The sequence below is a fragment of the Myotis daubentonii genome, chromosome 11, assembly GCF_963259705.1.
Source record: "Myotis daubentonii chromosome 11, mMyoDau2.1, whole genome shotgun sequence".
NCBI classification, from domain to species: domain Eukaryota; kingdom Metazoa; phylum Chordata; class Mammalia; order Chiroptera; family Vespertilionidae; genus Myotis; species Myotis daubentonii.
The window spans coordinates 64672006-64685124 of record NC_081850.1 but is presented as its reverse complement, the minus strand read 5'-3'; the positions used below and the strand labels follow the sequence as shown (position 1 = coordinate 64685124).

Below are 13119 nucleotides of genomic sequence, written 5' to 3'. Positions count from 1 at the left end.
TCTCTTGCTGTTTTTAAGATTCTCTCTTTATCTTTTGCTCTTGGCATTTTAATTATGATGTGTCTTGGTGTGGTCCTCTTTGGATTCCTTTTGTTTGGGGTTCTCCGTGCTTCTTGGACCTGTAAGTCCATTTCTTTCACCAGGTGGGGGAAGTTTTCTGTCATTATTTCTTCAAATAGGTTTTCAATATCTTGCTCTCTCTCATCTTCTGGCACCCCTATAATTCTGATGTTGGTACGCTTGAAGCTGTCCCAGAGGCTCCTTACACTATCCTCGCATTTTTGGATTCTTTTTTCATTTTGCTTTTCCGGTTGGGTGTTTTTTGCTTCCTCGCATTTCAAATCATTGACTTGATTCTTGCGATCCTCTGGTCTGCTGTCGGGAGTCTGTATAATATTCGTTATTTCAGTCCGTGTATGCTTAATTTCTAGTTGGTTCCCCAATATAAGATCGAGGGTCTCATTAGTTTTCTTGTAGAGCTCATTAAGTTTATCGGCGGCTTCTAAACAGTTCTTGAGAGACCTTAAAAGTGTGGTTCTGAACTCTATATCTTCCATTGACAATTTTGTCCTGTTTCTTTGTCTCCGCATTTTGTTATGCTTCCTTGGTGCACCCCCTAGTGGTCTTTGTGTGCAGTCTTATAGTTAAATCTTGATTGTTGTAGCTAATTCCAGGGAGGGTTTGACCTCCAGGCCAAGTGGCTATGAGAATCAGCTGTGTCAGCAGTGAGAGAACTTCTGTCCTCTAGGGAGGTGCTAATCTAGCCTTTGCCTGAGGCTATCCGGCAAATGCCTCTGTGCAGGGCTTGGGCGGAGCGGGTCGCACAAGATCAATAGAGTGGGCCGGAGAGAGCAGTTATGGCGGCTCTCAGTCCTGTCCCCAGGGGCTCTGCCTCTCTGAGTCCCAGCACCCGCTGCAAACCTCGGAGAGAAAGCTGCACTCGCTCTGACCGAAGCCAGACAGTCCCGCTTCTCCCGTTTGAGTCTGGGTCCCTAAAGACTCGCCCGGATCTGGAGCTCAGAGTCTGCGACTCCCTCCCGATCGAAAACGCCAACCGCGCCCTCCGCCGCCAGCCCGCTCCGCACACTCCGCACCTCAGAATTTGACTTCAGCACTGCACCTCCTCTGGGTGTCCGTATGCGTTTCTCTTTCCTCCTAGTTGTAGGACTTCCACTCAGCCAGCGTTCCTGTGGTTCTGGGTGATGTCCCTTCCGTTTTTTGGTTTCACTTTTGAAGTAGTTGTTCAAAGCAGCAAACTCCGGCGTTAACCTATGCTGCCATCTTGGTTCTCCTCCAAATAATTATTTATATATTATTCTCAAAGATGATGATGCTTTGGAAATTGAATGTTTGACAGTTGTTTTACCTGATACATAAAAATTTGTATATGGCATAAAAATGCTACTAAAAGGTATAAATAAAAGGTTTATACAGTCATGTGCCACTTAAAACAGCAGGGATATGTTGTGAGAAATGCTCATTAGGTGATTGTATCGTGTGAATATTATAGTGTGCATTTACACAAACCTGGATGGTATAGCCCAGCCGTGGGCAAACTACGGCCCACGGGCCGGATCCGGCCCATTTGAAATGAATAAAACTAAAATAAAAAAAAAGACCGTACCCTTTTATGTAATGATGTTTACTTTGAATTTATATTAGTTCACACAAACACTCCGTCCATGCTTTTGTTCCGGCCCTCCGGTCCAGTTTAAGAACCCATTGTGGCCCTCGAGTCAAAAAGTTTGCCCACCCCTGGTATAGCCTATTACACACATAGACTATATTGTATAGCCAGTTGTTCCTAAGTTATAAGCCTGTTTAGCATATTAATGTACTGAATACTATAAGTAATTGTAGTACAGTTGTTAGTATTTGTGCATGTAAACATATCTAAAAATAGAAAAGGTACATTAAAAATACTATATAAAAGCCCTGGCTGGTTTTGCTTAGTGGTTAGAGTGTTGGCCAGAGGACCAAAGGGTCACAGGTTCGATTCCTGGTCAGGGGCACATATCTGGGTTGCAGGTTTGATCCCCGGTCCCAGTTGGAGCATGTGTGGAAGGCAACCAGTTGATGTGTCTTTCTCACATCAGTGTCTCTCTTTCTCTCTCTCCCCTCCCACTCTCTGTAGGAATCAATGGGAAAAATATCCTCAGGTGGGGATTAACACACACAAAAATGTACTAAGTAAATAAATAAAATATACTATATAAAAGGTAAAAAAAAAAAAAATGCTACACCTGTTTAGGGTACTTATCATGAATGGAGCTCACAGGCCTGAAAGTTGCTCTGGATGAGTGAGGGAGTGGTGAGTGGATGTGAAGTCCTAGGACATTATTGTATGCCACTGTAGGCTTTATAAACACTATACACTTAGGCTACACTAAATTCATAAAGCAACATAAAGTTAAATGAAGCACAAGAGAACATGATGCAGTAAACATGAGGTATGTGAGACTGTTGCCAGCATAATATGGCATACTGTTTTTATAGCAAACTTTTTTTAAAATACGTAGAAAGAGTACCCTCTAAAATATTAAAAATTGTAATACATAGATAAGCCAGTAACATAGTTGTTTATTATCATTGCCCAGTATTATGTACTGGCACTTAACTTCATGTGCTATAGTTTTATACTAATGGCAGCACAGTATGTTTGTTTACACCAGCATTTCCACAGACACGAGAGTAACGTTGTGCTACGACATTATGACATTCAAGATGTCACTAGGCAATAGAAATTTTTCAGCTTCATTAAAATCTTATGTGACCACCATCATATGTGCAACATTTCCTTAATGTTGTTATGCAGAGCAAAATAAATGTCCAACTATTAAGCATACAGAAAGTAAAAGACGGTCTTTCACAAAGGTACTTATTTTAAATATAAATGTTATTTATCATAGCAAAATGTTGGAAAGCTACTTACTTCACAAAGGATATGTTTTTTATTGCTTTTTTTTTTTTTTTTTTGAGAGAGAGAGAGAGAGAAACATTGATATGGAAGAAACTTCGATCGGTTACCTCCCATATGTGCCCAACCAGGGATCAAATCCACAACCTGTTGGTGTATAGGATACTGCTCCAACCAACTGAGCTACCTTGCCAGGGCAAGAAATGTTAATTTAAAACAACATACAAAGTACTGTGATCTTTAAAATTTCAAGTAACATGTGAAAATGAAAGTAACTGGGGGTTTTCATTTTGTTGTACAAATTCTTAAGCAGTGATAAGCATGGAACAAAAGATTGATGAAAGCTTGCATTTAATTTCAATAATCATTAACTGTGCCTTTTTTCTTTCAATTTTCCCTTCGCCTACTTCATTTTTTTAAATAATGATTTTAAAATTTGAGACAATGGCAAAATTAGAAAAGTGTTGAACTTTTGATTTCTTGAGGCATTTGGGAATAAATTGCTAATCTGGTCTGTCTTCATTTTCTAACACTTTTATCGTGTTTTGCCTACAAACAGGTATTCTACACAACCAGAATACAGTGGTTAAAATTAGTAAATTAGTCTCCTTTAATCTGAAACAGTTCCTCAGTTTTTCTTTGACTGTCATGACCTTGATACTTGAAAATTAATAGGCAGTTTATCTTTTAGGATGTCCCTCAAATTGTGTTTTTCTGATGTTTCCTTGTGATTAGATGTAATGGATACTATATATCTTTGATAGGAATATCACAGAAATTATGTTCTTTTTTCCTCATTGCTTTGTATCAGGTGGGACATAATTTAAATTTGCTGCATTACTGATGATGTGCTCTTTGATCACTTGATTAGGCTGGTGTTTGCCTGACTTCTCCACTGTAAAGTTAGTATTTACAAAGCGGGGAGGGGGGAGGAGAGTATTTGAAGAAAGGTATTTTAAGGCAATGTAAATATATTCTTCCTTATCATCTGTCAGTCTATATCAGTATGGACTAAAGGTTTCCTGTTTTATGTGATGGGCTATTATTTGTTATAATTATTATTATTTCATTTTCAAATTGTCCTATATTTGGCAAGTGGGACACCCTTAGAGTTGTCTTCTGTGTCCTTTGGCATCTCTCTATAATTTGTGTGTGTATATATATATCTACACTAATAAAAGAGAAAAATGGTAATTGGCGTACAGCGCTACCCTTTTCATTGGCTAATCAGGGCTATATGCAAATTAACTGCCAACTAAGATGGCAGTTAACTGCCAACAAACATGGCGGCTAATTTGCATATGTAGGCACAATGCAGGGAGGCGAAAGGGAAAGCAGGAAGAAGCCCCCTGCCACTGACAGTGATCGGAAACCCAAGGGGGAGCTAAGAGCCAGGGGGCCGCCTTTGCCCTGCCCCCCAGCCATGATTGGAGAATCAGGCGCCTTTGCCGCCCTGGCCAGTGATAGCAGGAAGTAGGGGATGGAGCCAGCGATGGGAGCTGGGCACAGTCGAAGCTGGCAGTCCCGGGAGCTAGGGGTCCCTTGCCTAGGCCTAAAGCGGAGCCCATGATCGCGGGACCGCTGCAGCTGCGGGTTCCCGCTGCCCGAGCTGGACGCCTCAGCCAGAGGCGTCCTGCAGGGGCAGGGGCGGAGCCTGCAACCGCGGGGAGCTGGGGGTCCCCTGCCCAGGCCTAATGCCTCAGCCAGAGGCGTTAGGCCTGGGCAGGGGCAGAGCGGGAGATCGCGGGGAGCTGGGAGTCCCCTGCCCAGGCCTAATGCCTTGGCCAGAGGCGTTAGGCCTGGGCAGGGGTGGAGCCTGCAACCGCGGGGAGCTGGGGATCCCCTGCCCAGGCCTGACACCTCTGCCGGAGGCCTCAGGCCTGGTCAAGGGGCCGATCCGGTGATTGGTGATCGGAGGGTGATGAGGGTCAACTCCTGGCCTGGGCCAGAGGCATCAGGCCTGGGTGGGGGGCGGAGCCGGGGATTGGAGGGATATGATGGTCCCCTTGCCCAGGCCTGAAGCCTGGGTCAGAGGCGTCAGGCTTAGGCGTGGGGTGGAGCGAGCAATCAGAGGGAGATGGGGGTCCCCTGCCCAGGCATGATTCCTGGGCCAGAGGCCTCAGGCCTGGGTGGGGATCAGAGCCAGTGATTGGGGGAAGATGGGGGTCCCCTGTCCAAGCCTGACACCTCTGGCAGAGGCGTCAGGCCTGGGCAAGGGGCCGATCAGGCGATCGGAGGGTGATGGGGGTCTGTGCCTCTGGCCGAGGCATCAGGCCTGGGCAAGGGGCAGAGCCAGCAATCGGAGGGGTCTGGGGGTCCCCTGCCCAGGCCTGACGCCTGGGCCAGAGGCATCAGGCCTGGGCTGGGGGCAGAACCAGTGATGGGGGGAAATGAGGGTCCCCTGCCCAGGCCTGACGCCTCTGTCAGAGGCGTCAGGCCTGGGCAAGGGGCCGATCCTGCGATTGGAGGGTGATGGGGGTCAACGCCTGAGGGCTCCCAGTATGTGAGAGGGGGCAGGCTGGGCTGAAGGACACTCTCCCCCCCCCCCCACACCCAGTGCACGAATTTCGTGCACCGGGCCCCCTAGTCTATAATAATAAAAGCATAATATGCAAATCGACTGAACGACTGAACAGCAGAATGACTGTTCGGACGACCTTCCGAATGACCATGCTATGAAACGCACTGGTGCCAGGCTGGCCAAAGCGGATGCGGTGTGATTAGTTGGGGGGCCCCGCCCTTGCCCCACGATGGCCCCGCAGAGGGAGGCTCAGGCCACCAGCTGGCAGGGCAATCGATCAGGGGTTGGAAGGGCCTCTGTGATCATGCAGCCCCTGCCAGGTGAGCAGGGCCTCCCTCTGTGGGATGATCAATCACATAGCCTCATGATCGATCGATCACCCCCCCCCCCCACACTCCCCACAGAGGGAGAGGCCCAGGCTACCTGGCCGGCAGCACTGCAGCAGGTGGGGGGCCTCCCTCTGCAGGGTGATCAGTCGTGGGCTCCTGAACTGCAAGAGGGTGCAGGCTGGGCTGAGGGACCCCCAGACCCTCCGAGTGCATGAATTTCGTGCACTGGGCCTCTAGTGTGTGTGTGTGTGTGTGTGTGTGTGTGTGTGTGTGTGTGTGTGTGTGTGTTTTTAATTTTTTTCTTTTTAATTAATGAATTTTTTTATTGATTTCAGAGAGGAACGGTGAGAGAGATAGAAACATCAATGATGAGCAAAAATCATTGATTAGCTACCTCCTGTATTCCCTAACTGGGGATCAAGCCTGCAACCCAGGCATGTGCCCTGACCAGGAATAAAAAAACAACGCACCAAACAATAAAAACAAAAGGCCATGCATTCATTTTTTGCTTTCCGTACTCCACATTGGGAACTTGACTTGGTTTCTTTTATTGGAGTGTGACATTTAGAAACTTGTCTGCCTAAACCTGCTTGGACTCTAACATCCCATGCCCGGTTATCTCTCCATTGTTAACATTCTTATGCCATTGAGGCCTTCATAAACCTCGTTCACCATACTCAGACTGTCTTTACCACATTGGCTACTCACTCCATGTGGACCCCTGCCTGGCTCTCCTTGGGCCCTGACATTCCTGGCCAGTTTACTCTCTTCTGGATGCCCTTCAGGTTTTTACTTTACTCTTTTCATGCTCTTCAGGTTCTGATATCCCCCAGTGAGCCACCCCCACATAGAGAAACCTTCCTTACCTTGTTTGGGCTCAGGTTCCCCTTGCTAGGCAACCCTACCACATGGATGCTCTCCTAATATTGCTCAGGTTCTGATGCTACATGCCAGGATGCCTTCCTATAGGGATGCCCTCCTTACCTCACTGAACCACAGCTCCTTTCCTCCATATTTACATTTATTATTTGCCACCCAAAGGCTTTAGAGTTTAATTGTTCAGGAAGAGTTAAGGCTACTTGAATGGTTTTTAAGTGGTCTTTAATATTATTTTCACATTGCCTTTTTTTCCTATTTAAATATTTTGAATAAAAGTCAAATATATTACTTTACATTAATTAATTTTTTAAGATTCATGTATTGCTTCTATGTAATTAAAGTACTCGTTTTGGATTGTTTTGTAGCGAGCCCAAGCTGCACTGCAGGCTGTCAGTGCTGTCCAGTCAGGAAATCTGGCCCTTCCTGGAGCTCCCACCAATGAAGGCACAATGCTACCTGGGCAGAGCCCTGTGCTCCGGATAATTATTGAAAACCTCTTTTACCCTGTTACTCTGGAAGTTCTTCATCAGGTAAGGAGGGACCTTCTTAAGAAAGCAGAGTCAAATGTGCCTCTAACTTTAGATGTTTTATATCTTTAGTTTTTTGGGTTGTTGATTTTTGTTTGATGTATTTGTTTAAATTTTAAAAAAATTTACCATGTTTCATGCAACAAGCAGTATCAATTAGAGATCATTTTGATACCCCCTGTTTTCTAACTTAAATACTTGATTTTAAACGATGTGTAAGACCTTCTTTTTTTTTTTTAATTCCTAGACATGAAAATGAATAAAGTATAGAATATATAAAAAGCACTGGTGATAGTTATTCCTGACAAAGTAAGATCAGTATAGAAAAGAACTAATTTATTCCTGTTGACTCTTTATATTTGAGTATTTTTATTTTAAAAACTCTGAAAGGAAGGTATACAACAATTCTTTACATGTAACATGGAAATATGTTAGTGCTGACTGATGCCCAATGTAGCTTTCATTGACTACCCGTAATATTATTTTTAATACTCCATATGTACATACCTTCAAAGTTTAACATGCAGTTATTTGTTAATCTGTATACATAAATATTTGGCATCTAGCCCAACAACTTCAGTTAATTTTGTCCCTTTTAGCTGCATAATGATTTCATTTCATTATATTTGTCAATCCATGTATTAAAATACTAAAACATGTTATTTGCTTATTTTCATATCTGTATCTCAATATATATTACCAGTGTAAAACCAGGTCAGTCCACGATTATTTAACTGCTTTTCTGATCTTTGTACTAAAAGTGAAGAGTCATTGAAGTATGTATGTGCATATGTATTTACGAATTGAAGTGCTCTTAACTCTATTCTCACATTTTACAAATAAGGAAACAGGCCTCCTTTAGAAGTTACACTAGGTTTCCACAGTCACTGTGCTAACTGGTGATAGAGCTTGGATACATTCCTAATGCAACTCCTGTGCCATGCATATAAATATCAAAACATACCATTTATTAGGCCCACTGTGATCCCTGTGATAGTTTTCTGAGTACCATTTTCTTAAATATGCATTTGTAAAGCATGTCCCAGGGAAGGCTTTCACAGAGGTATCCATAGCCACTTTTGTTCCCTGAAAGGGTTCAGGAATTGCTCAGGTGATTGCTTTCTTTTTTCTGGTGGATTTTCTTCTCTTCTATTTATCCCACAAAATGGCACTGAGCACGCTGTGATCCATCAGCAGTGTTTGTTTGTTTTTGGTACTGTAACCCTGTAGCTACTGCTAACGTACACTGTGTTACAAAGGACATTCTTGGTCCTGTGGCTCAACATTGCCATCTGTCACGGTGAGTTTAGCCAGGGTCATGTGGTTCGGTCCTGTCGTTCCATTTATTATCTTCATGACAGCAGTAACAAACCTTGTTTCTCTCTCAAAAGATGATCAGGTCCTTCCGGTGAAGAGTAGTAATTCTGAGGATCAGTAACTTTGGGGGTGGGACTCTCGGCCTTCAGTTATAGCACTCTCCTGTTTCATGCTCCTTCCCATTGTTGTTGAAATCACACCAAATTCTTTACCAAGGCCCTTAAGGCCCCCACTTGCAGACCTCTCCCCATCTCTTTAACCCCATTTCCTAATACTTCTCTGCTTATTTAGCACCCTGACTTTTTTGGTTCATTGATCTTCTCCCCTTCCCTCCGGCTTATTCCTGTCTTAGTCCATTTTTATTTTCTATTATTTAAGCTTAGAACACTCTTCACTGAGATAGTCACTTAACTGGATTTTACATAATTAGGTTTTCACTTTATTCACCTCCTCAGAGAGTCTTCCTCTAATTACATTAACTAAGCCCTCTCCCTCTAGTATCCTGTCTCATTAACCAACTAAAGTGTAATGTAGCCTAAGCATTAAGGATACAGGGTTTGGAGCTGGTTTGAATCTTGGCTCTACCACTTACTACCTCTGTAATCCCGGGCAAGTAACTTAGCTCATCTATGCCTTTTATTTACTTACTGGTACATAATGGAGATGAATTAAGATGGTCTCTAATACCTTCATTGTGAGGTTTATGAGTTAATGCACTTAAAGCACTTAGAACAGTGCCTGCTACATATTAAGTGCTCAAGAAATTTTATCTTTAATTATCAGATACTAGTAAATTTCATTGTAAGGAAATGAGATGTAATTTCATAAGTAATCGCATAAAATGCAATGAATATTGAGATGGGATCATACATGGAAATGTGGAGTTGCTTGCACCTGTTACAATTAGAGGATTGTTTTATATTCTTCGCTGAAGAGTTGGCATTAGCTAAACTTCTCTTTAACATCTGTAGAAGCTTGTGGCTGTTCCTTTAGCTCAGGGTAAAGGGGTTGAGATGGGGATGGTGCTATTTCAGATGATGGACGTTAAGAGAGATGTTTTTAATATGTCATTTGAGCAGAGGCTTGAAGGATGTTAGGGTGTAAGTTGTGTGTACGTGGTAGAATGATGGTCCAGTCAGAAAAAGCAGCAAGTGCAAAGTCCTGAACATGAGGGTGTGCTTAATGTGTTCAAATATCAGAAATAAGGCTCTGTCGATGGAATATAAGTAGGAACGTAGTAAATAAGAGGGTCAGAGAAGCAGTTAGGAGCCATATTATGTAAATAAAGATTTTATTATCTTACATGTAAGTAAGATGGGAAACCATTGGAGGATTTTGGGAAGAGGGGCACGTTTATGTTTTAACAGAGTCACTCTCGTTGCTGTTATAAGACTATAGACAATAGTACAGTGAAGGCCTGGGGATGGGGAGGGAGCTGGGTGGAAGGGGTCAATGAACAAAAAGGGACATCTGTAATACTTTCAACAGTAAAGATAAATTTTTTTAAAAAAGAATAAGCTGTAGGCGTAAGTGAAGGCTCTTGTCATAATCATGTAAGAGAGGGTGGAGACTGGGGTAAGGACGTGGGCACTGGAAGTAGTGGTTACGGATATATTTGGAAGAATTTGCTGATGGGTTGAGTAGGTGTAGGTTATGAAGAGGAAGAGAGTAATCAATATTGTCTTCCAGATTTTACCTGTGAAATGGTAAAGTAGAGCTATCTTATACTAATATAGTAAAAACTGAGGGGAATAAAGATTTGGGGCAGGGGTGGAAGGTAGGGCAGGAATCAAGAGTGTGTTTTGGACATGTTTGATAGATCTATTACACATCCTAAGCAGGAGATGTTGAATAGACAATTGGCAAATAAACCTACATTGGCATAAGAATTCTGGGCTAGAGATTTGGTAATTATCATCTTATGGGTGGTAATTTAAGGCCATTGGATTGTATGGCATCACCTAGGATAAAGGACTGATCTTTTTGAATTGCAGAATAAAGATAAATAACTTGCAAAATCTATTATGGTATTAAATAAAAAATTAAAACTAGTAATATAAAATTCTGGTTCTTAAGTCTTACTATTTTGTTGGCTACAAAAACTATTACAAACAAATTGTGTTCGGTGTGCCTGATATTTTAGTCCCATTTTAAAGTCCAAAAGAATACAACATACAGGAGATATCGAGTTGAGTCTATGCATTTATATTTATGACATCAAAATAAATATATTAGGAAAATAAAGTCAGAGATGTTATAGTCAATATATTAGGGAAATAAAGCTAGAGACCTTATAATCAATAAAAATAAATCTGAATATATTGAACTTTCCTGAATGTTAATCTTTTGAAACCAAATTGTTTAAAATTTAGTATTTTGATAATTATGAAATAATGTTAAAAATCACACTTTAGACATTCCTAGATTCTTAGATATTGGTGCTCTTAATTTACTTTATTCAAAAGTATCAGATTGATTGATTTTTGCAGCTATTCTCTCAGTACGTAAATACAATCCAGGGGACTCTAGAGAGCTATCTGTGGTTAGCCAGTTAAGTCAATTTATATCCTCTTAGCATTTTCAGATAAAAATCACATACCTGTCAGTGAGGATATCTGTAGGTTGTTTTCCAGATTAAATGAGAGAATGAATCTAATTAGCATATTATACTTTTCTTATTATAGATTTAAAATTCTATTGCTACTCATTTATTTGGTGATAAAAACACATAGTTGACACACTTATACAGATTGATGGTGCATGGTGTGTGTGTGCACACAACTTCACAATATTACCAAGGATGAAAATTAAGAAAATATAAGTAAGACCTTTTACCAAGAATGCTTATACCTATATCTTAAAGAAAGATACAAAATAAAATTCAAACTGAGAAGGTAAATTTGGTGTTTTATGAATTTCAAGAGTATTATCTAGGTGGGGTGGATGGGGGTCAGTGAGGTTTGAAAAGGGGGAACATCTGTAATACTTTCAACAATAGAGATAAATCTAAAAAATACTAAAGTAATGACATTTTGGGGGGGGTATAGGGGGCGCAGAATATTATCTAGGACACAGGTTGTACTGAGAAGATACCTGTGACAGGACCAAAATTTTCATTAAAAGAAAAAAGCAAAATAATTTCCTTAAGTTTTACAAAACCCAATTAAATAAGGAATTAAGGTACCAAAGTTTTAAACCCTGAAATAAGACCATAATGAAATTAACTACAGTTTTTTAAAAGTTTCTAATTTCAATAAAGAGCCCTCAGACTATCTAATTTTAAGGAATGGCATTTTCTGGTAAGCCCCTTCCAAGACATTGGTTTCACAAATCTTGAATGATGTTATTTCCTGTAAGAAATGTTTGACTCTAAGCTAATTATATGTTAAGAATGTCTTGTCAAAAATGACCATTTGGACTTTAGAATACTTTATTTTGGGCATGGTAAAATACACATAAATAAATTTTACCATTTTAAGACATTTTTCATCTTTCCATACTACAACTCCTGTACCCATCCTATCTAATAAAGAGGGAATATTCTAGTTGACCCTCACACCATCGCAAAGATGGCAGCACCCACAACCAATAAGGAGGGAATATGCTAATTGAGTGCCCAACCTCGAAGATGGCGGCACCGACAGCCAGTAAGGAGGGAATATGCTAATGGAGTGTCCCAACCTCAAAGATGGTGGTGCCCACAACCAATAAGGAGAAAATATGCTAATTGACTGCCACGCTCAAAGATGGCGGTGCCCACAGCCAATAAGGAGTGAATATGCTAATTGACTGTCACGCTCTCAAATATGGCAGTGCCCACAGCCACAAGATGGTGGCGCCCAGTCCCCTCAGCCCCCCAGCCGCCCAGGGCCAGCCGAGGCGCAGGCAAGTCTCAGATGTCGGCTGCCCAGCCGCCCAGGGCCGCCTGAGGCTCAGGTAACCCGGGCTGCCTGAGGCTTGCACTGCTGGCAGTGGCAGCAGCATAGGTGTGATGGAGCATCGCCTTCCCCTGATCGCTGGGTCACCTGCCCCTGGGGGCTTTCGGACTGTGAGATGGGGCAGGCCAGGCTGAGGGACCCCCCCCCCTCCAGTGCATGAATTTTTATGCACCGGGCCTCTAGTCCTATATAATAAAAGGCTAATATGCAAATAGACCAAATGGCAGAATGACTGGTCACTATGACGCGCACTGACCACCAGGGTGCAGATGCTCAACACAGGAGCTGCCCCTTGGTCAGTGCACTCCCACAGGGGGAGCGCCGCTCAGCCAGAAGCCAGGCTTATGGTTGGCAAGCGCAGCGGCAGTTGTGGGAGCCTCTCCTGCCTCCGCGGCAGCACTAAGGATATCCGACTGCTGGCTTAGGTCCGCTCTTTGAGTTCCTGCCTTTAATCTTTTTGGGTAACTTCCCAGAAGTGGAATTGTTGGTTCATATGGTAATTCTGTTTTTAAGTTTTTGGGGTTTTTTGAAGAACCATCATGAATATTTTCCATAGTGCACAGGGTTCTATTTTCTCCACATCATCTCCAACACTCAGTATTTTCCGTTTCTTTGTTTTGCTAATAGCTATCCTGTTGGGTTTGAGGTGGTATCTCATAATTTTTATTTGCATTGCTTTAATGATTAGTAA

General features: G+C 42.4%; 1 protein-coding gene across 10 annotated transcripts in view; it reads left to right on the top strand.

The window, feature by feature from the left end:
• PTBP3 (polypyrimidine tract binding protein 3) overlaps positions 1-13119 on the top strand; it is an 81832-nt gene that overhangs the window by 45747 nt on the left and 22966 nt on the right. For all 10 annotated transcript variants that reach the window (XM_059657660.1, XM_059657658.1, XM_059657656.1 and 7 more), the window contains one exon: positions 7012-7176. In XM_059657660.1, coding sequence (XP_059513643.1) covers positions 7012-7176 — 165 coding nt within the window. The remainder of the gene's footprint in view (positions 1-7011; positions 7177-13119) is intronic.